This window comes from Artemia franciscana, chromosome 1 (assembly GCF_032884065.1).
Source record: "Artemia franciscana chromosome 1, ASM3288406v1, whole genome shotgun sequence".
In the NCBI taxonomy this organism is placed as follows: Eukaryota; Metazoa; Arthropoda; class Branchiopoda; order Anostraca; family Artemiidae; genus Artemia; species Artemia franciscana.
The window spans coordinates 9,414,903-9,438,546 of NC_088863.1; the positions used below are offsets into that span (position 1 = coordinate 9,414,903).

Below are 23,644 nucleotides of genomic sequence, written 5' to 3' on the forward strand. Positions count from 1 at the left end.
TTTCAAAACTCTGGCCATCAATTCGAGGAAATTATTTATAACTAACGCTTATAACAAATATATTAGCGTTGAAAGTCTTTAAGCTTCCAGGCAACTTCATATAGCTTCCATGGAGATATGCAAAAAGAATAAGAGCGGGAGAGTAATAAAGAGATAGTGAGAGAGAAAGAGAGAGAGAAAGAGAGAGAGAAAGAGAGAGAGAGAGAGAGAGAGAGAGAGAGAGAGAGAGAGAGAGAGAGAGAGAGAGAGAGAGAGATGAAACATGCAAAACAAAACTTGAGTATTCTGACAAAGAATATATAGTCCTTTTTTGCCATAAAAGCAAAACAATCGTCCGCTTATCTAGTTATAATGTGGGAAATAGAGCTCGAATCTAAAGATACATTCATTTAATATAAGACATTATTATTTTTTTTTAATTTCCACGACTGAGTTACCTCTCAGTCATTTTCAGCATTTTGGCACCAAGAAGTGGGTTAAATAAAGATCCCTTCGTCAAGTATTGCCTTGATTAACTCATTCAAATATCTTTGAACCTCGTTTTGCAAGGATGTCATTTAAGGACATGTTAATTTTCAACCCAAGTCTAGAATACATTTTCTGTTTTTGTGACGTGATTTACGATAGAATAACGACGCAGTTTCAAAATGCTCCGAGTTTTGAGGAGTACAGGAACAAACATTATACTCATGAATTCTTTATTCATTCATCAGCAAATGCTTGTATAAGATATCTAAGGAAACTTCTATCCGAGGAAAAGTACTCTGAAGGGGAGAAAATTGACACTAAGAATAAATAATGAATATCTGAGAAAAATGAGTATCCTCAAATTTCTGTTAAAATTTTCTTCCGCTTGAACAAGCTATGCCTAGTTAAAGATTGTGTAGCTCCAATCATATTTTACACATAAAAAAACAAGTTTTTTTTAACTGCAAGTAAGGAGTGACATTAAAGCTTAAAACGAACAGAAACTATTCCGTATATGAGAGGGGTTGACCCATCCACAATGCCTCACTCTTTACGCTAAAGTTTGACCATTTTTCACAGTTCTACTTTTTAAAACAATAAAAAACTTTAGCATAAAGAGCAAGGCGTTGAGGAGGGGACAACCTCTCTCATATACGGAATAATTTCTGTTCGTTTGAAGTTCTAATGTCGCTCCTTACTTGCAGTTAAAAAAAATTATTTAATTTTTGAACGTTTTTGAATTAATGCATGTTTCGATTTTGGCTCACCGCAAATGAATAATCAAAACAAAATTTAAATATTATTTTTTTTTTTGCTAAATAGCTTTCTCAAAGTTTTGATCGGACGATTTTGGTTAAAAAAAGGTGGGGGAGGAGGCCCAGTTACCCTCCCATTTTTGGTTACTTGAAAATGCAACTAGAACTTCTTATTTAATTTACAAATTAGTAATAAATACACTTAACTTACGAATTAACTTATGTAACGAACTTCTATGATTGTATATTTTTATCACGTATGTAAACCCCGCGCCCCCTTCATGGAAATTCTCATCCCTCATGATAGATTTCTTCATGGAAATATCCTCCCATATAGCCCCCTCCCCAGGACCTATCCCCACCCCAACCAAAAAAAGTCCCCCCTGAAAACGTCTGTACACTTCCCAATAACCATTACTAAATGTCAACAATGGTCAAAGTCTGTAACTTGCACCCCCTCCAACAGGGAAAGTGGGGGATTAAGTCGTCCCAAAGACAAAGTTATTAGGTTTTTCGACTATGCTGAACGAAAAGACTATCTCAAAATTTTGAGATAGTCAAATGAATAAGTTTCATCAAGACTAAACTTGTTGAAGCTTATACATTTAAAATCAGCATTAAAATGCGATTCTTTTGATGTAACTATTGGTATCAAAATTCTGTTTTTTAGAGTTTCGTTTACTATTGAGCGGGGTCGCTTCTGGCTACAGTTCGTTATCATGAACTGTTTGACACACATAGCTAATTTCACAATTACTAAAAGTAAAGTAATTGTATTCAACAGAGAACTACAATAATTTATTAAAAAAACACAATTATTGTGCACTATTGAACGCGGATCAAAAATTAAATTTTTGCCAAAAAAAAACAACAAAAAAACAACAAAAAAACTTGCAAACCCATAGAACCTTTGAAACTAGCCAATATTATTATTTGCTTACGTAGGATTGATCAATCTAGCTTATCAATCTCATCATAAGGGGAAATTGCAGCTTATTGAGTTCTGAAGCGATGTACAAAAGTAGTTAATTTAATAGGTTTCAATAAATGTCTTGAATGCAATTCAATAGCAGCAATTACTTATTGAATACCAAAAATTCTAAACCAATTGCAATAGGCTTATTACAGAGAGAATATCCGTAGAAGTCACTAACTCGGCAAAATTACTAACATCTACAGATACCCTTTTAAGAGCTTTAAACAACTTCTTGTAAAGTGCATCATAGTCGAAAAGCCCGGACAGCCACAAATCAAAGCAATAAGAGCGGGATCAAAATTAACTCTAGTCAGAATGCATGGCTTAGAAGAATCCTCAAAGTAAAGGGCTTTGCTCAACTCGATCTCCATTTAAAATCTTCGTTGCAGCAGTGAAGAATGCAAACTCAACGACTGGGTCACAGTAGATGTAGCGCAGTATTCTCTTAACGTGACACACATTTCAGAGAGCGCAATTTGGGAAGTTTCCCAAACCGCCAGAGCCATAGTTTCTGTTGCTACTTGGTTTTCCATCGGAAACATTTTTCATCGTGCGTGCGCGAGCAAGGGACCGTGAAGCTTATGTGGTTTTTAGATGTGTGTCAAAAATCATCAATGGAGAGTATAGTACTTATCGCTACTGTATATTACCTCTACTGTGGACTGGGTCAAAAAGAGAAGGGAAACAGGTGCATACTCTTGCCTGGACCATACTCCCCTTCAATCTATCTTACCCAAATTTCAACTCTTCTTAACTATGGAAATGAATGATAATGTTTGTCTGTTGCTACAGCAATCAGTAAAGTTACATCTTCTTGAGATCTTTGCTGCCTATTTTTTTCGCTCGTCTCCTGCTGTTTTTTTATTACGTTTATTATTTTTAAATTTACCACCCACTACAATCAAAATCTCCATAACTGCATATTTGCATTAAAAACTGAACTTCTGATTTTTCCTAATATTAGGGCGATAGATAATTATACATAATAAGAGGATATATAACAAGATGAATGTAAGGAAAGTAAAATGAGACCTAAGGAGGCGCAAAGGGGAGGCCATGGATAAAATTGCTTAAGATCTGGAAAGTGCAACCAAAAGGCATACACTAAATAGAACAATATTGAACAGGCAACTTAAAAAATTGAGAGGGAAATCAATTTTGAGTTTTGATCAATTTTTGAGATCAATTTGGAGCTGTTCAAGATAAAAATAGAAAACTTCATTTATCCTGCAAGTCCTATGGATATGGTTGGTCAAAAATCTTAGCATTAGTTTTTGGTCTCCCATTGCCTTCAAATCAAACAGTTCGTGGAAACAGAATGTAAATAAGGAGCGACCCGGTTCAATAGTAACCGGACGTCTAAAAAACAGATTTTTGATACCAATAGATACATCAAAAGAATCGAATTTTTATGCTGATTTTAAACATACAAGTTTTATCAAGTTTAATCTTATCCATCAAAAGTTAAGAGCCTGAGAAAATTTGTCATTTTCGAAAAAGGGGGAATCGCTCCCTAGAAGTCATAAAATTTTAATGACAATCGCACCATCAGATTCAGCGTGTCAGAGAACCTAACTGTAGACGTTTCAAGCTCCTATCTGTGAAAATGTAGAATTTTGTATTTTTTGCCTGAAGAAAGATCACGGATGTGTGTTTATTATTATTTTTTTCCAAGGAGTGATGGTATCGACCCAGTGGTCCTAGAATGTTGCAAGAGGGCTCATTTAAACGGAAATTAAAAGTTCTAATGCCCTTTTTAGGTGACCAAAAAATTAGAGTTTTTCCATGAAGGGGCGTCGAATTTCCCAGCATTATTTAAAAACGATCAGGAATTGAATAAAAACATGTTTTTCTACTGAAAGTCAGGAGCAACATTAAAACTTAAAAAGAACAGAAATTATTATGTATAAGAGGGGGTTCACCCCCTTGTTAATACCTCGCTCTTTACGCTAAAGTTTTTTTTAGTACTTTCAAAAGAACTATTCATTCTAATTAAACGTCCTATGTGATTTAGGGGTCATTCTAATGAATTAGAACAAAATTCGAACTTCAGCGTAAAGAGCGAGATATTGACAAGGGAACAAACGCTCTCATGTACGTAAAACTTTCTTTTTACTTTAAGTCTTAATGTTGCTCCTTACTTTCAGTTGAAAAAAACTTCTTTTTTCTTTTTCTAATTTAATTTTACTCACAGAACTGATATGTCTTTACTCTAATTAGCCAAGTTTTTCATCACTTCCATCAAGTTGATAATTGAAAAGAATGAAAAAGAATGACACATACGGAGCGAAGGAAGATTTATTCTGTGAGGTTGAATTCATGACAATACTAAACAAACTAAAAAATTATAAGGGTTAAGGTACAGGGAAGTAAATGAGCGATTTAAATAAGGTGGTTTCAAAGTTCCAGGTAAGTTACTGAAGATGCTAAATATGATTTACGACGAAGGGGTAGAACCTAACGATTTAAGAAAACGTAAAGTAAAGCTCTCTATAAAAAGGTGATAAAACTGAGTTCGGTAATTACGGAGACATTAGCTTCGTCTCTATTGGAAGAAAACTACTTAGTATGATGATACTTCTTAGATTTAGAAATACTGTAGATAAAGTTTTGAAGAGGGAAACAGTGTAGTCTTAGGAAGAGGAGAAGATGAGTTGACTAAATTTTCACTAAATGAGAAGTGGCTGAGTCGTCAAACCCTTTTAGTCCTTAGTTTTATTGATTATGAGAAAGCGTTTTATTCAGCCGACAGAAGAACTTAACGAAGGTTCTATTCTTGTATGGTATACCAGATGAATCATAGTCAGCGCAATAGCGCTGCCTAAGGAAATAGCAATGTAGGGACAGTGTATCATTTTTTTTGTTTTTTTTTAGACCGGGGCACTTCGTATCGAAGGAGTTGTCGTAAAAACTTCAACAAAGGCTCATCCGATTGGAAATCGAAGGGGCTAGCGCCCTTTTAATAGTCAAAAGTGATTAAGGGGCAACTAACCCCCCTAACGCGCTCACCATTTCCCCAGACACATTCAATCAACATTTTGAGATAGCCATTTTGTTCAAGATAGTTCAAAGACCTTGAAATTATGCCTTTGATGATGACTAACCCACCCCCACATCCCAAAGGGCAAGGGTTATAAGCTATGCCCTGGGACCATTTAAGGTTTACATTGAAAGGGTGATCGAATAAACTTCAGAGGGCCTCTTTGGATTGCTAATTTGAATTTTAGTGCCCCTTTTGAGATTCAAAGTGATCGAGGGTGGATACCCCCCCACAAACACACAGACCCACCTCGTATTTTCCCAAATGCATCTAATAGAAATTTTGAGATGACCATTGTTTTACTTCGAAAAAAACTCATTCGATCAAATATTGAACGGGCCGGTGCCCGTTTTAATAGCCAAAAGTGATTCGAGGGCAAGTAACCACCCTCCTATGCCCACTATTCCCAAACATTCAATAAAAATTCTGAGACTAAAATTTTGTTCAATGTAGTTGAAGGATCCCGAGATTCTGTCTGAGGATTACAACCCACCCGCAGCCCTCAGGGCAAGGGTTATAAGTTATGCCTGGGAGCATTTAAGGTTTGTATGGTAAGGGTGAACGTATAAACTTCCCAGGGGGTTCAGAAGCTTTAGTGTCCTTTTTGGGATCCAGAGTAATTGCACGGTAAATACCTGATAAATATACTGATAAAAATTTTGAGATAGCCATTTGTTGTCGTAGAAACTTCGAAAATGCTCATTCGATTGAAAATTGAAAAGGCTAGTGCCTTTTCTAATGGTCAAAAGTGATTGAAGGGCAACTAACCCCCTCCCGCTCCCAAAAATTCCCCAAACACATCTAATCAAGATGTTGAACATAACTGAAGGATCTGGAAACTATATTCTTTAGGATGAAACCCCCCCCCATAACCCTCAGGGCAAGGGTTGTAAGGTATGCCCTGTGGCGTTTTAGGTATATATAGAAATGTTGATCGTTTAAACTTCAGAGGGGGCTCATTGGATTGGTAATCAGAAGTTATTGTGCCCCTTTTAAGATCCAGGGTAATCGGAGCTTGGATATCCCCCCCCTCCCACACACACCTCATATTTTCCTGAAATGCATCTGATAGAAATGTTAAGATAGCCATTTGTTGTCTTAAAAACTTCAAAGAGAGCTCATTCGATTGGAACTTGAAAGGGCCAGTGCCTTTTTAAATAGTAGACAGTGATTGGAAGCCAACTAACCCCCCCTCCCAAGCCTCCATTTCCAAAAACACGTCCAACGAAAATCTGAGATGGCCATTTTGTTCAACGTAACTGAAAGGTCCGAAAATTATGTCTTTGAGAATGACAACCTCCCAGAGCCCTAAGGGCAAGGGTGTAAGTTAAGCCTTGGTGGAATATAAGGTATATATATATATATATATATATATATATATATATATATATATATATATATATATATATATATATATATATATATATATATATATATATATACTAGCTGTTGGGGTGGCGCTTCGAGCCACCCCAACACCTAGTTGGTGGGGGCCCTTCGCGCACCACCCCCCAAGCCCCCCCGCGCGCGTAAGTCGTTAAGCGCCATATTAGTTACGCACCATTGTAGTTGTGTCCCTATGTCCCACCTGTGAATATATATATATATATATATATATATATATATATGTTTTTAACTACGTAAAACTTGCGAATATATTACATTCTTTGCTGTCCCATTGTCTGCGCATATAAATAGATTGTCAGGTTTACCGACTCTTGAACAGGCGACATATAATGGTCCATGGAAAAACAATCCGTATTCAGATCTATACCTCATGATTCTAATGATTGCCCTTGAGCTTTGTTGATGGTGATTGCTAATCGACCAATCCCTGTGTCGCCGTCGTCATTTATATATCCCCCTGTGCCCCCCGGCGTCCCCGTTGTAGTTGTGTCCCTGTGTCCCGGTCGTCATTTATATTCCCTGTGTCCCGGTCGTCATTTGTGTCCCGGCGTCCCAGTCTGTGATTTCTCTTTGAGTGTCCCGGGCGTCATTTATATTCCGTGTGTCCCGGTCGTCATTTGTGTCCCGGTGTCCCGGTCTGTATATACATTCGTTTTTGAATTGGTCTTTTTTTTAGTTTTTTACCTTTTTTTTTTAGTTTTTTTAGTTATACCTCATGATTCTAATGATTGGCCTTGAGCTTTGTTGATGGTGATTGCTAATCGAACATTCCCTGTGTCCCCGTCGTCATTTATATATCCCCCTGTGCCCCCCGGCGTCCCCGTTGTAGTTGTGTCCCTGTGTCCCAGTCGTCATTTATATTCCCTGTGTCCCGGTCGTCATTTGTATCCCGGTGTCCCGGTCTGTGTATACATTCGTTTTTGAAATGGTATATGATGAAATAAATTTTTGTATTTTTCCCCTTTTTTTCTTTTTAGTTTTTTTTTTTTAGTTTTGTTTTTCTCCTTTATTTTTCATTTTTTTTCCTTTTTTAATTTTTTTCCTTTTTTAGTTTTTTTTAGTTTTTTAGTTTTTTTTATTAGTTTTTAGTTTTTTTTTCTTTTTAGTTTTTTTTGTAGTTTTTACCTTTTTTTTTAGTTTTTTTTTAGTTTTTTTTTACTTATGTCCTGGTCGTCATTTATACTCCCTGTGTTCCGGTCGTCATTTGTGTCCCGGTGCTTTGTTGATGGTGATTGCTAATTGAACTTTCCTTGTGTCCCGGTCGCTTTCTCTTTGAGTGTTCCGGTCGTCATTTATATTCCCTATGTACCGGTGTCCCGGTCGTCATTTGTGATATATATATATGAAGAGTGATCTGAAAAACCTTAGAGGGGGCTCATTGGATTGGTAATCAGAAATTGTAGTGACCTTTTTAAGATTCAAAGGTGATCAGAGGATGACAGCCCCCCCCCCACCTCGTATTTTCCCATAATGCGTCTGATAGAAATTTTGGGATAGCCATTTGTTATCGTAGAAACTTCGAAGCCAGCTCATTGGATTGGAAATTGAAAGAGCCAGTGCCCTTTTTAAGAGTCGAAAGTGATTGGAAAGCAACTATACCCCCTCCCACACCAACTATTTTCCCTCCCAAACCAACCATTTCCCCAGACACATCCAATAAAAATATTGAGATAGCCATTTTGTTCAACATAATTAAAGGTCCGGAAATTATATCTTTGAGGATGAAAACTACCCACAGCACTCAGGGCAAGGGTTTGAAGTTATGGCCCAGGGCTTATAAGGTATATATAGAAAGGGAGATTGTAAAAACTTCTAAGGGGGCTCACTGGATTGGTAATCGGAAATTCTAGTGCCCTTTTAAGATTCGGAGTGATCGGAGGATGGATACCCCCCCCCACACCTCATATTCTCTCAAAATGCATTCGATAAAAATTTTGAGATGGTCATTTGTTGTCTTAAGAACTTCAAGAAGACCTCATTCTATAAGAACTTAAAAGGGCTAATGCCCTTTTTAATACTCGAAAGTGATTGGAGGGCAACTAGCCCCCCTCCCACGCCCACTATTTCCCAAACACACTTAATAAAAATTTTGAGATAACCATTTTGTTCAACGTAATTGAAACATCGGGAAACTATGTGTTTGAGGATGACAGCCTCCAAGAGCCCTCAGGGCAAGGTTTGTAAGTTACGCCCTGGGGGAATATACGGAAAATATAAAGAATGATCGTAGAAAACTTTGGAGGGCCCTCATTGGATTAGTAATCAAAAGTTCTAGTGTCCTTTTTAAGATTCAAGGTGATCAGAGGGTATCCCCCCCACCCTCGTATTTTCCAAAATGCATCTGATAGAAATTTTGAGATGGCCATTTGTTGTCGAAGAAACTAAGAAACCAGCTCATTCGATTGGAAATTGAAAGAACCAGCGCATTTTTGAACAGTCGAAAGTGACTGGAGGGCGACTAACCCCACTACTACTCCACAATTTCCCCAAACACATCCAATAAGAACTTAGAGATAGCCATTTTGTTCATCGTAACTGGAAGATCCGGAAATTATGTCTTTGAGGATGACGACCCCCACATGCCTAAGGGGAAGGGTTATAAGTTAGGCACTGGTGGCATATAAAATATATATAAAAACGTAGTAAAAACTTCGAGAGCAGCTAATTCCATTGGAAACTGAAAGGATCAGTTCCCTTTTTAATAGTCAACAGTGATTGAAGGGCAACTAACACCCATGCACGCCCACCATTTTCCCAAACACACCCAATAAAAATTTTGAAATACCCATTTTGTTCAATATAATGGAAAGGATCGGAAATAATGTCTTTGAGGAGGACAACTCCCCATAGCCCTCAGGGCAAGGGTTATAAGTTATGTCCTTGAGCAAAATGAGGTATATATAGAAAAGTTGATCTTATGAGGTTCGATGGCGGCTCGTTGGAATGGTAATGAGAAATTCTAGTGCCATTTTATAGATTTAGAGTAATTGGAGGGTGGATACCCCCGCTAAACCTTTTATTCTCCTGAAATGTATCTGGAAATTTTTACATGGCTATTTGTTGTCGTAGAAACTTCAAAAAAGGCTCATTCGATTGGAAATTGAAAGGGCTAGTGCCCTTTTTATTATTCAAAAGTGATAGGAGGGCAACAAGCCCCCCCCCGTGCCAATCAATTCCCAGAAAAAACATATAATTGAAATTTTAAGATAGCCAATTTGTTCAGTGTAGTCGAAAGGTCTGGAAATTATGTCTTTGACAACCCCATACCTTCTCAAGACTAGAAAACAATTTGCACTTTACTGAAAAAAACTGGCTATGGATTGTCAGTTTAGTTTACAAATACTGATATATATTCCTCAAATTTTAATAATTTTTTAAATTATTAAGGTTAACAAAACACAAAATCGCGAAGAAAAGAAGAACGAGGACAATAATAGTCTCAGAAATTATTTATTAAAGATAAAAAAGTTAAAACACTTTAAACGTATTTTGTTTATTTAAATCATCCAATAAATAACCAAGTCAAACTCAAAACGATCAAAAATTAACATAAGTAGGGCAGACAACCCCCTTGCCTTCTCAAGACCAGAATACAATTAGTTCTTTACTGAAAACAAAACTCATTTAAAATGCTTCCACTTTGTTTTTACTTGTTTAAAATGATTTTACTAGATATATGAAGGGGACGTCCTCACCCTTGCACCCTAATTACAGCACGGGTGTCTGGAGACCCTTTTAAGATTAAGAAGAGATTGGAAGGCAAGCCACCCTTCTCTCAAGCCCATTCATTTTCCATACGCATCCAGTCAAAATTTTGACAGCCATTTTGTTCAGCATAGTAGAACGGTCCAACTATGTCTTTAGGGATATTAGGTATGTCAACTCCCACAATTGTTCACTTTGCATTATTACTATTATATTATAGTAATACTATTACTATTCAATACTATCATAATATCCCCACAATCGTTCACTTTGCATTATTACTATTGCATTATTTTTTCTTTTTTTTTTTAAGAATGCTAGAAAATTCTGCGCCCCCTTCATGGAAATTCTCTTCCCACGATCAATTCTCCATTGAAAGATCATCCCACGTAACTCCCTCCCCTTGAACCCCTCCCCCCAACCAAAAAAATCCCCCTGAAAACGTCTGTATACTCCCAATAACCATTACTATGTTTAAACAATTGTCAAAGTTTGTAGCTTGCAGCCACTCCCCCGGGGATTGTGAGGGAGTAAATCATCCCCAAAGACATAGTTATTAGGCTTTCTGACTATGCTGAACAAAATGGCTATCTCCAAATTTTGTTCCGTTGAATTTGAGAAAAAATTAGCATGGGAGGGGGCCTAGGTGCCTTACACTTATTTTAGTTACTTAAAAAGGGCACTAGAACTTTTAATTTCCATTAGAATGAGCCCTTTCGCGACATTCTAGAACCACTGAGTCGATACGATCACTCTAAAAAAACAACAACAACAAAAAAAAACAAAAAAAAAAAACAAACAAAAAACCAAATAAACAAATAAACAAAATGATTGGTCTTCTGGCAAAAAAAAATACAGAATTCCACATTTCTGTAGATAGGAGCTTGAAACTTCAACTCTAGGGTTATTCGCTACGCTGAATGTGATGGTGTGATTTTCGTTAAGATACTATGATGTTTAGGGGGTGTTCCCCTCTATTTTCAAAAATGGGACAAATTTTCTCAGACTCGTAACTTTTGAAAAGCATGAAAAAATTTGATGAAACTTATATATTTAAAATCAGCTTCAAAATGTCATCCTTTTTATGTATCTACTAATAAAAATTCCGTTTTTTAGAGTTTTGTTTAATATTGAGCCGGGCCGCTCCTTACTGCAGTTCGTTAGCACGAACTGTTTTAAAACTTAAAAGATGTAATATTAAGTTTATTATTTGGGTCAACTTCAGAAGCTATAAAATTAAATTAAAAATTATACTGCTAATGTCAGGATTAAAAATTTTGAAAACTTTCTCCAACATACAAATAGCAACCCATACAATGGATTCTTATAGAAAAAATTTAAAAGATATACAATATTATTTTTTCCTTAAAAAAGATTACACCAATGAAAAACGAACAGAAATTAATTTAAAAACTGAAAAAAAAAGTTTTTTTTAATTTTAAGGCCTTTTTTTTAATTAAGAGGGAAATAAGGGAAGCTTTGAATACATTGGGACGGAGGATGAGTGCACACTGCTGCGCCGGCATCAGGTAGCTTATTGCAGCAGTGAACTATTAGTAACAACAGTTACTATGGCATTGGCTGAAATTCACCTTAAAGAAAAGTGGATTAAAAATGTATGGTTAAAATATTGTTTTGTCAGACCCTAGAATTTACACTTATGATGCTCTATAAAAGAAGTTTTTTGAGTTTTTAACTTAAAAAAAAACATAACTGATATGATATCTGAGGCGCGTTTATACTATAATAATCAATCATATTCTTTGGTTTGTAACATGGAAATATTCATGCCATGAAAGGAACCTAACAACGCTTGCATGATTTAAACCTAACAAAATTATAGTAATCACTGTTTAGGCTTCGTTTAAAGCAACACAAATTTTTACTTGCATGAGAGAAGCAATTAAACTGTACAAATCCAGGAGTCGCTTACTTTTCACCACCCTGTCACCATTACAGAGCGCCACCTGTTCAACAACGTATGAAACACTTCTGTCATTCAGCGCTTCATAACTAAACTCATGGTACACTTCGCGCAGAACGTTGCAGACACGTTGTACACTGCCCAGTGTACACGATTTTAAAGTGGACGACCCCTTTCTGTAAATCCTCTACTGATGTCACCACATCCATTTATGTACATGAAAGTTCCTTCAGCTTACTAATGTATTCTAATTAAAGCCTCCGCCAAGAGATTTTGGGTAAGAAATTGTAAGTGCTGAAAATTGTTTCCCAAAACCAAGTTGAGGTTTTTTGCTTGGTGGCTCCCAAGAGATTCCAACTAGAAAATTTTTTGAGGTACACAAGCACTATATGTACATATTTATGTAAACTTGAGTTCATGAAAAAATTGATACTGGAATATACGGGAATTTCACCATTTAAAAATGTTACTAGTTTGGAGGCATGCAAACTTTTTCTGCAGTGAAAATACCGCCTTATATTGGTGAATGTAGTCACTTTTAAGATGACGCTTCGCACGGATAGAATTTTCGATCACCAAAATCTTTTTTCCACTCGACAAAATATAACAAATTTCCGTTGCATTTCGTAAAGGATTTGTTTTGTAATACCCCCACCCCCAAAAAATAGCCTTTGATACGTAAAAATGTTTTTCGTAATGTCTTTCGTAAAAATGTAATGTAGTAGTAAACAAAAGAGAAAAAAAATAGTTATATTTTTTACAATGAACCTTTTATTGTTGGGTAACGTTAGATAGCGTTGATTGTTGCTTCTTTAGAGACAATATAAATACCTCTCTTATCAGTTTTTCATACTCTTCCGGCTTAACTGGGCATTGGGCAATCAATATCAACAAGGTTTTGCATAAATAGAACCAATAATACAAAATGGAAGAAGATGAGATGTCGCGCCAAAGTTCACAACTTTTTCAGCTATCCCCATATTATTAGCAAAATGTACTTGTTTAGGGAGTTTCACGAGCTCAAGCCCACTACCAGAAAAATTATGAACATGTGATGAGCTCATTTATTTTGGACGAGAAGATAAGTATATTGGTTCCTCCTCTACAAAGTTCCTTCTCCTCTACGATAAGTTCCTCCTAAACGGTGATTAATGACTCCTCTATTAGTTCATCGGTGAATAGCTAACACATTCAACTAAATAATTATGAAGTAATCTTATAGAATTGGTTACAACAACTTTTAGCATGATTATTGAGCATTTTATAGAATACCCTTTGGGTCACTAATTATTGCATTCGCATTAGAATTTCATGCACCCCAGAAGCTTAGCTTGTTGGAAAAAAAAACAACAAAACTAATATTCTTTTGTCAATAAACACATTCGACTAGAGCCCAGTACATTAAGATCATGAAATAATCTTATAAAATTGAATATAACAACTTTCGGTATAGGATATTCTGGGTCATTAATTAATGTTATTGGAAGGTGGTATACTTTCACAACAAAATTTTCTCTTCTTCACAAAGATCAAAAATAGCCTCTTAAATATTCAAATGTTGTATTTTAACCAGTGTTTTTGAGAAGAAGGTAATAAAGTTAGACATCCGAAAAATACAAAAATTTTATATACGAAAAATAGGGAATATTCTAAAAAATTCTAGATTTCGAGAAGAGAAAGGTGCGAAGATCCCACCCTTTATTTTAATGATTATATAAATAATGTTCTTAAACTTTCTAAGAGCTACAGGACTCAAAATCGAGTTAAAGAAACATGAACGGAATGAAGGTCGTAAAAAGGGGAAGGGGTAGGATTTCCAAAGTGAGCTATTAGAAGTGACATGAAAATCTCTTAACAATTCTTTATTTCACAATTTTTTACTATCCTCATTATTTTCTGATTGTACATAAAAGTTACTGTCAATCTCGGTTTCAAATAGGAATTTACATAAAGATTTGTTCTGGAAACGGACACAATTGATCTATAGACGAATAAATGTACCTGTCCCTTGTTCCTAAAAGCAGAGCCTTTCTCCCCCTCACTCTCAACCTTAACAGTCAGACCTGTGTGCACCTATCGCATCCATCATTGCGTATCAAATAATCACAAATTTAATCATTCATATTTCCACGAGAGCTCACTTCTATGCCACCAAGATTGAACAATCAGATCATCCAAACAATATTCGAAAAAGAGATAATTTGTTTAGTGAGCTCTACAGACAATGTTGCCACCGCAGTCAGTTCCTAAAGTGCTACAATTGTCAGAATTTGCGTGCTAACAGCGATTTTTGGTGCTACCGTTGGTAGCCCTGAGCACGTGCTAGAGTGCCACAGGTGGCAACCCTGAAAACAGAGGCCAAAGTCGAAAAAGGCGATTCATTAATTTTTATACTGCAGACAGATCGAGCTTGTAAAATGAAATATATAAAATACTGATGCGATTAGATCTTAATACTGCTAATGTAAGGGGATCTACCCATTGTCTGGGTTTATTTCTAATGCTGTAAATTCCTGAAAATTTCTGAAGACTAGTTCATAAGGAGAAGAATATAAATTCTGAATTTGCCAGCTGCTTTATTGGCAAAAAAGCAACAAAGAGACAAATTACACAACAAATCTAGTGAAACATTTAGGAAACAAAAAAAACAATTTTTTGGCGGGACATATTCCTGCGCCAGGGGCTAGAATTCGTTCTTTACAAGGAGGTGGGGCTGGGTATGGACTAAGACTATGGACTAGGTAAACCTTGAAAAAATATGCTTACTTTTGAGGCTTGACAAACAGGCTCTGATGATGCAGCACTTCGGAGGAAATCGTCTGCTTCTGACTTGACCTGTTCTAGGGCTTTTTTCCCATCTTCTTCGCTAAATATAAAATGGGAGGTTAGTAAGCATAAAATGGGAGAAAAACTTTCAACGAAAATTCTAAATCGTTCAGTTTGAGAAGGACATTATAAATATGCACACAAAACCCATGTTCTTCAACACGGGCGAGTCTTAAAAAAGAAAAAAAAATCATAAAATAAAATAGAAAAGCATAAAAACAAAATATAAGGTTTAAAAACAGAAAAAAAAATAAAATAGAAAAAATACACTGATGCCAATTCCCCTAAATACAAAAAAAAAATCAAAATACTTAAACAATAAAACATCAAAATCTAAATTTATAAGACATATTACAGACATTATGCGGCAAGTTCAATAAATTATTATTCAGGGGTCTATACGTCATTTTTTAATAAGGAGAAGGACATGAAGTTATGCAATGAAACTTTAAAAATCAGAAAAACTCGGCATAAGCTATATCCTTCATGAACCTATAACTGTCAAAGTTGTCATGAATAAATTTAGCCCAAAGCATAATTAGTCTTCAAGAGCCTCTAATAATGCCAATTTTCTTTTTTGTTTTGTATTTGTGTAGTTGAACAACAGGTTTTATTTGCACAGCTATTTAAAGCATGTTATTAATACTCCTAATGATGCACGTCTTAGAAAAGAAGATTTAATAGCAAAAAATTATGAGATAAAAGTAGGATTAATATGGATTGACCCTATAATTACGAAGGCAATATAAAATAAAATATAATAGAAATATATAATAAAAATTAATTTTTTTTATTAAATATTATATAAAATATAATTAAAATACAATAATTATTGTGTATTATAATAAATTAAAAATTTACAATAAAGATATGATAAAAATACGTTTTTAATATAAAAACGGAGGTAAAGAGCCTTCATTTAAAAAAAAAAAAAAAAAAAAAAAAAAAAAAAAAAAAAAAAAAAAAAAAAAAAAAAAACAAGGAAATACTCTTGGAGCTGAGGGGGATACCAATCTATCAACTCTCCACCACTCTTCACGCTTACGAAACAGCTCATTTTGAAAATAATCATACTTTCAATAAAAAATAAGTTAAACTTTATAAGTTAGCCAGCGCAAAGAGCAGGGAGTTAATGGGGCGATGCCACTAATTGATAACCATTCGGTAAAAATAAATATTTCTAAATTTAATTTGTGTTTGCTATTAAACTGACGATAGGGGGAGGGGCCTCAACAGTCAAACTGAATTTTCCAGCCATAATTCTTCCAGATATTAAGTGCGTTCTTCGCCCAATCTAGGTGCCTCTACCACAGCCATATCCCTCTGCGAAGGTAAGCAGGTCAATAAGACATTTTATTTTGTATCCAAAATACTTCAAGCGTTATAGTGGGACATTATGCAATACAAGAAGTTATTTAGAGGGCTAAAAATTTTGAAGGGAATGGTTAGAACGAAGAAAACTAAAATAGATTAATTATATGACCAATGACAATTATACGACTAAGTAAACCACGGGAAATCGAAGCATTTTCCTACACTCTTGGAGTGGCCAAAGGCTACCTTTTTTTGGAGGAAGATGACATGTTAGAGGGGAACCATTTCAATTTAAAATAAACGATAGACAAACAGTAATAAATATAAGATATAATAAGAAAACCACAAAAAATCAAGAAACGTCAGCAGGGGCAGAAGGGGAAAGGGGAAATTGATAGTACATTCCAACCTTTCATGCCTAGCCTGATCCATCTTCATGTCAATGCTCTGATTCTACGTCTAAAATTGGTGTAAAGTTTCTGGAACAAAATTGAGCAGTTTTAAGTTTTTTTTTTTTTTTTTTTTTTAACTCAAGAACAAATTTTTTTTTACTTTGAGATTCTCAAAGTTGAGATTCTTTCAACTTTTTTTCATGTCTTAATATGACATAAAATATATCTAAAACAAGAAAATTCTCTTGTGATATTTTCGAAATACGAAACAAATATGGTATAGACATGTTAGTCGTGATTTTTCCTATTAGAAAAATAATGTTTGTAGTGACATTTCTTTCTTTTTTTAATTTAGAACTTTTTGAACTTCGATTTTTTGAACATATGCCATGTGAAAGGAAAACATAATCAAGTATTTTATGAAATTGGTTCAAAGCATTCATTTTTATTTTTGCGATGATATTCTACATGTCGTTATTTCAATAGAGAGAGAGAGAGAAGAGAGAGAGAGAGAGAGAGAGGAGAGAGAGAGAGAGAGAGAGAGAGAGAGAGAGAGAGGAGAGAGAGAGAGAGAGAGAGAGAGAGAAAAGGCTGTCGTATCATTGTTTAAAATATTTACACCTTTATTAATTTCAACTTTATTCATACCCCAATACTACACAATATTTTCAAAAGACAAAACACTTATTCATATTATTGTAATGACTTGAATATTAAGCATTGTAATAACTGAACATTGGTTTTTTCAATACAGATCGAATATTTGCTAATCATGTCGAGACAGGAATATGTAGGTCATTCACCCAAAAGCGTCGGATACCATTCTGGGCGGCTGGTTAAGTAAGGAGGTCAATGCTCTAGTTCAGCCAAATACGAGTGTAATCTCTGCATTGCATACAACCATACTACTTATATTATCTGGATGAAAAATTAATATCTGAATACATTATTACAAGCATTAATCACTGAATATCCAGAAAAGTCCCATATGAGTCCGAAGTCACCCCGTGGTTGGGGCGACTTAGGACACTTGAAGAGGTCATACATTTTTGGGTTTCACCAGGACATGACTCGACGGAAGTCATTGAAAAAGATCGCCGTGAAAAGTGAATAATTAAGCTATCTATACGTGTGAAAAGGAAGTTTGTATCTTTAGAAATCAGCATTGTAAGGTTCACACTCCAAACATACTGTTCCCCCCTCTCCTGCTTTTTTCTATTCTTTCAGATAGTGACTAGTTCTTAACTATTACCGCAGTTTTCTTTGATTACTGAACCAGAAGCCAAGTGGGGTAGTCAATCGACAAGACTACACTTGTTGATACAGTGGCGAGAACCGACTCAAAAATAATTCGAGATATCCAAATTTAAATCACTGGAACTTTAAAAGCAATCAAACCTTAAAAGTTTGAAGAATCTACAAATCTGTCTCAAATAAGTACCCCTAAATTGCATATGGGAACTTACCTCAATAAAGTGTTGATACATATGAGTGATTTGGCTCGGTTTGACCCTGACTCGTATTCAACATGCCCTCTCGATCTTAGATAAATAAATCCACCATCACATCGACATAAACGATACGAAATAGTGCCTTCACCATCACGACTTGAAAACACTGAAAAAACAAATGGTGCATTTTTGGGGAAAAAGGACTGGTCAACGGAAGATTTTTTGGGGAAAGGATAGGTCAACGGAAGATAATTTTGAGGTATACCAAAAAATGAAGCAAAAGGGTTTTTTCCCCACGGACTTTGTCTACTGCCGGTAAAAGTACAGTTGATAGTTCAGTTACGTCGCTTATTGACGAAATACATAAACTTTATAAATATACAGAAATGAATAAATTTTTGAAAGAATAAAAAATGTCATGCTCAAAACAAAAGAGTGTAAAACATTTTTAAAAAAAATTCATTTTTCGCGAAATCTGTTAATGACGAAATAGAAACAACTGTGCTAAAACTGAAATTTCCGACGATGCATTTCATCAAAACATGAGTTTTGAACAAGAAATTATTTCATTAATATAGGTTTAAGTTTATTTAGTTGTTTTGTTGGAAAACCCATGTAATAAGTGATAGTACATAGTTTATTAAATCATTCCAAGACGTAAGTATCAAGTAAACCAATTTTCTGACCAAGATTAATGTTCTAATTGAAGAATAAATAAATTGTCATTTGAGGGGCAAAAGGGCGTGTCGCACCTAATCATAACTTACCTAGATCAAGGATACAATGATAGCTGCAGTCTTTAAAGAACAAATGCGAGAAAATTGTCATTTATAGGTGGTTCAGGAATGGTAGCTATTATTTAGGCCAGTTTTAACAAATAAAATGCTATTTTGAAAACAGATTTGCGAGAAATTCGACAAACAGCCTAAAACCCCTCGAAAATAATGTTGGAACGAAACGAAGAGTATACCAATGGAATCACTATTTACAAAAACCCCATACAGGAAACTTGCAGCCTCCTACTTTGAACAGCAAGGAAAATCGCTTTTTTTGCATGTGTAGCACTAATGGCGTGTGTGTAACTTAACCACCGTGCAACTGAACCCCTGTATAACCGAACCCTCTATGTAACTGCACTCTCGTGTAACTAAATCACCAGGCAACTGAACCCTATTTACCAAAACCATCATGCAACTCGACCCCCGTGCAAATCAATCTCATTTAACTGAAACCCCATGCAACTGAACCACCTTGCAACCGAACCCTCGTGTAACTGACGATGGTTTAGTTGTACGATGTACGATGGTTCAGTTACAAACCATCGTACAACAGAACCACTGAACTCAGTTTTTTAGTATTCTAAAAATATGAAGCAATATCATTGGATAAAACACACGTTGGAATTTTTACATGTTCAACCTTGTTGCAATTGTTTGTTTCTTAAAGTCATGATATAAACGCCTGTCAAGATTATTCATAAAAAAGGTTTGTTTTATTTTTGCGAAGGAAGAAGATCCGATGTCACAAACCATTAAATATGATTTATTTCTCTTTTTTTTAGATGAATCCCCCCCTAAAAAACCCCTCCTGTGGAAAATACCTCACCCTCAGGAAAATACCTTCCCGTGAAAAAACTCCCCCCGAAAAATACCACTTGCGGTTGGTTGGTATTCACCCACTTTTGACTTAAAAAAAAAAGACTAGGACTGCCTAGGGATTATAACTAATTTCTAACTCTATCCTTCTCTCATCTCTCCCCTAGAGCTAATTCTGCATTTATCTGAAGACTCCATCAGAGGCTGAATTCTGACATTTAAATGCACTCTTTGAGGTATCTCCCTCTTTCGCTAGCTACAAAACAATCAGAGAACCCAATTGCAGAAGTTTAAGTGCATTTTGAGTTTTTTAATTTGCCCATTGCTTACAGATAATGTTTGTTATTGGGAAACATATGGACATTTTTCGTGTGGGAGTTTTCTGAAGGGAGGGTAAGAGTTTCTGGAGGATTTTCTATGAGAAGAACATTTTTGCACGGAAGGCGGGGGGGGGGGGGGAGGGCAAGAATTACACATAAATTCCTCTTTTCCAGTTTCCTTAGCACTTCTAAGAAAAATTAAAAATAACAGACCCCAAATAAAACATTCCAATTTGGAAAATCCACGAAGGGGTATTTTCCAGGGGAGGCTGTTCCATGCAAGAGGGGGGACACCCATAGATAGTGACAGGGCGAAGGGAGCCCCCATTAACAGACACAAAAAAAGGAGACATAAATCTAGCTTTAAGAGTTTGTGAAGTTCGGTTTTCTTTGCTTTTTGTGAAAACATAACAGAGCCTTTTGATTAATCATCTTGACAGTAATTTATATTATGACTTTAAAAAGTAAATAATTCCACTTAGGTTGATTATATAAAGGTTATAAAAAAAAAAAAAGGTAAAGGATACGGCATTAGACTTTACAGTCCCTACCGGCGGTGCTGATCTCCGTTTCTTGGCCCTTCAGCCAGGAAGTGCAATGGGGGGTTGGGGGCCAGCCATCCTGTGCTTTCACACACCCTTCCTGTTTACCTTCCCCAGATTTCTCCAGGTACCCATTTAGAGCTGGGTCGACTCTGGCTAAGCTTACAGAGTCACGCCACTGACCCCCGTCCCAACTGAAGAATTGGGTACACTGGGATTCGAACCCGCGTCCTCTCAGACAAAGGATCCCGAATCCAGCGCACCAACCAACTCGGCCAGGACGGCTTTTTTTTTAAAGGTTTTTAAAAAAAGGTTTTTTTTTTTTTAAAGGTTATAACTTGTGTTTTACCTAATGTACGTACAGTGGTTGAGTTGCACGAGAGTTTAGTTATACCAGGGTTTAGTTCCAAGATGGTCCAGATGCAAGGTAGTTCAGTTGCATGGGGGTTCAGTTAAAGGTTGGGGTTGAGCTGCACGGCAGCTCAGTTAAATGGGATTCAGTTGCATAAGGGTTCAGTTACACGAGGGTTCAGTGGCACGGTGGTTCAGTTGCACGGTGGTTCATTTATAGTGGCTCAGTTGTCTGGGGTTCAGTTACAAGGTGGTTCAGTTGCAATGGAACCAGCACTAATATATCCTAACGTATCCAAAATTTTAAAAGTAATTTTATGTGGATTTTATTCTAACTCGATAGAACGAAACAACAAAAGTGCCCTACTCTTAACTCTAGATTTTGAAAGAAAACTTTTTACGGTGTATCATTAAAAAAAGAACCTTGCCCCCCACCGTAATTTTTTGTGAACTACCTCCCTTGATATACTACGACTACTAACAAACAGTCACTGCAGCATCAAACCACTTGAAGCTAACACAGTTACGCACGCTCCTCCTCCATCCTAATCTATCCAAAGCTTCCCACTTTTCACCCTCCCCAGGAAGTTGACTATTTTGACACAAGTCATTTATATGTATGACATCATATAAATTTTACAAGTTTGACATTTTGATCATAACGGTAGAAGACTCCCAAAAATGTCTCTTCTAGCGACAGCATGGCTGGTGCAGTTCCGTGACATGTACCTTCGATTATGCCAATAGCCCACATAAAATAGAAACTTCATAAAAACACTTTAATTCAAAGATATAAACCTCACAAATTATTAGAGTCAAGAGTCATTTTTAATTTGTATGATTAAATTGTTCAGAATAAGCCTCTTGGACCTGTGCCCCTATATATTCTCCTCACCCTTAGTTTGGATACATATGGTTATGTTGTCTACAATTCACTCCTTGCAGAAATCCAGGCCATACATGGGTTTCGAATCTGTATGATTGGAGGGCCAAGAGTCAGGCACTTGGATTTCCACCAAGACTGGTATTAATATCAAACAGTTCGTGGTAACGAACTGTAGTAAGGAGCGACCCGGCTCAATAGTAACCAAAACTCTAAAAAATGGATTTTTGATACCAATAGCTACATCATAAGAATCGCATTTTAATGCTGGTTTTAAATATATAAGTTTCATCAAGTTTAGTCTTACCCATCAAAAGTTACGAGCCTGAGAAAATTTGCGTTATTTTAGAAAATAGGGGGAAACGCCCCCTAAAAGTCATAGAATCTTAACGAAAATCACACCATCAGATTCAGCGTATCAGAGAACCCTACTGTAGAAGTTTCAAGCTCCTATCTACAAAAATGTGGAATTTTGCATTTTTTGCCAGAAGGCAGATCACGGATGCGTGTTTATTTGTTTTTTTGTTGTTTTTTTTCTTTTTCCCAGGGGTGATCGTATCGATCCAGTTGTCCTAGAATGTTGCAAGAGGGCTCATTCTAACGGAAATGAAAAGTTCTAGTGCCCTTTTTAGGTGACAAAAAAAATTGGAGGGCACCTAGGCCCCCTCCCACGCTAATTATTTTCCCAAAGTCAACGGATCAAAATTCTGAGATAGCCATTTTATTCAGCGTAGTCGAAAAACCTTATAACTATGTCTTTGGGGACGACTTACTCCCCCACAGTCCCCGTGGGAGGGGCAACAAGTTACAAACTTTGACCTGTGCTTACATATAGTAATGGTTATTGGGAAGTATACAGGCGTTTTCAGGAGGATTTTTTTTGGTTTGGGGGAGGGGTTGAGAAGAGGGGGATATGCTGGGGGAACTTTCCTTCGAGAATTTGTAATGGGAGAAGACAATTTCCATGAAGGGAGAGCAGGATTTACTAGCATTATTTAAAAAAAAAAAAAACAATTAAAAAACAAATGTGAAAAAGCTTTTTCTGCTGGAAGTAAGGAACAGCAATAAAACTTAAAACAAACAGAAATTATTACCCAGATGAGGGGCTCACCTCCTTCTAATACCTCGCTCTTTACGCTAAAGTATTTTTAGTAATTTCAACTACTTATTCTACGGCTTTTGTGATTCAGGGGGTTATTCTTAATGAATTGGGATAAAATTTAAGCTTTAGTGTAAAGAGCGAGGTATTGACGATGGGGTGAATCCCCTCATATATGTAATAAAAACATGAGAATACAAAAGTTCTTTACGTAAGCAAATTTATAAGTTACGTAAATCTTTTACCAATAAAAAGATTTGTACAAAATTAAAAGTTCTAGTTGCCTTTTTAATTAACCAAAAAATCGGAGGGCAACTAGGCTTCGCCCCCTCCTCTGTTTTTCTCAAAATCATTCGATCAAAATTATGAGAAAGCCATTGAGCCAAAAAAAAAAATATGCAAATTTCGTTTTGATTATTCCTCTGCGGAGAGCCAAAATCAAAACATGCATTGATTCAAAAACGTTCAGAAATTAAATAAAAAAAACAAGTTTTTTTAACTGAAAGTAAGGAGCGACATTAAAACTTAAAACGCACAGAAATTACTTCGTATATGAAAGAGGCTGCTTCCTCATCAACGCCCCGCTCTTTACGCTA

The 23,644-nt window shown here is 35.9% G+C and overlaps 1 protein-coding gene across 5 annotated transcripts in view; it reads right to left on the reverse strand.

The window, feature by feature from the left end:
* The window catches only part of LOC136025188 (basic helix-loop-helix ARNT-like protein 1), a 353,837-nt gene that overhangs the window by 16,856 nt on the left and 313,337 nt on the right, over positions 1–23,644 (reverse strand). For all 5 annotated transcript variants that reach the window (XM_065700994.1, XM_065701018.1, XM_065701002.1 and 2 more), the window contains 2 exons: positions 18,274–18,424; positions 15,042–15,141 (listed from right to left, as the gene is read on the reverse strand). In XM_065700994.1, the coding sequence (XP_065557066.1) occupies positions 15,042–15,141; positions 18,274–18,424 (251 nt within the window). The remainder of the gene's footprint in view (positions 1–15,041; positions 15,142–18,273; positions 18,425–23,644) is intronic.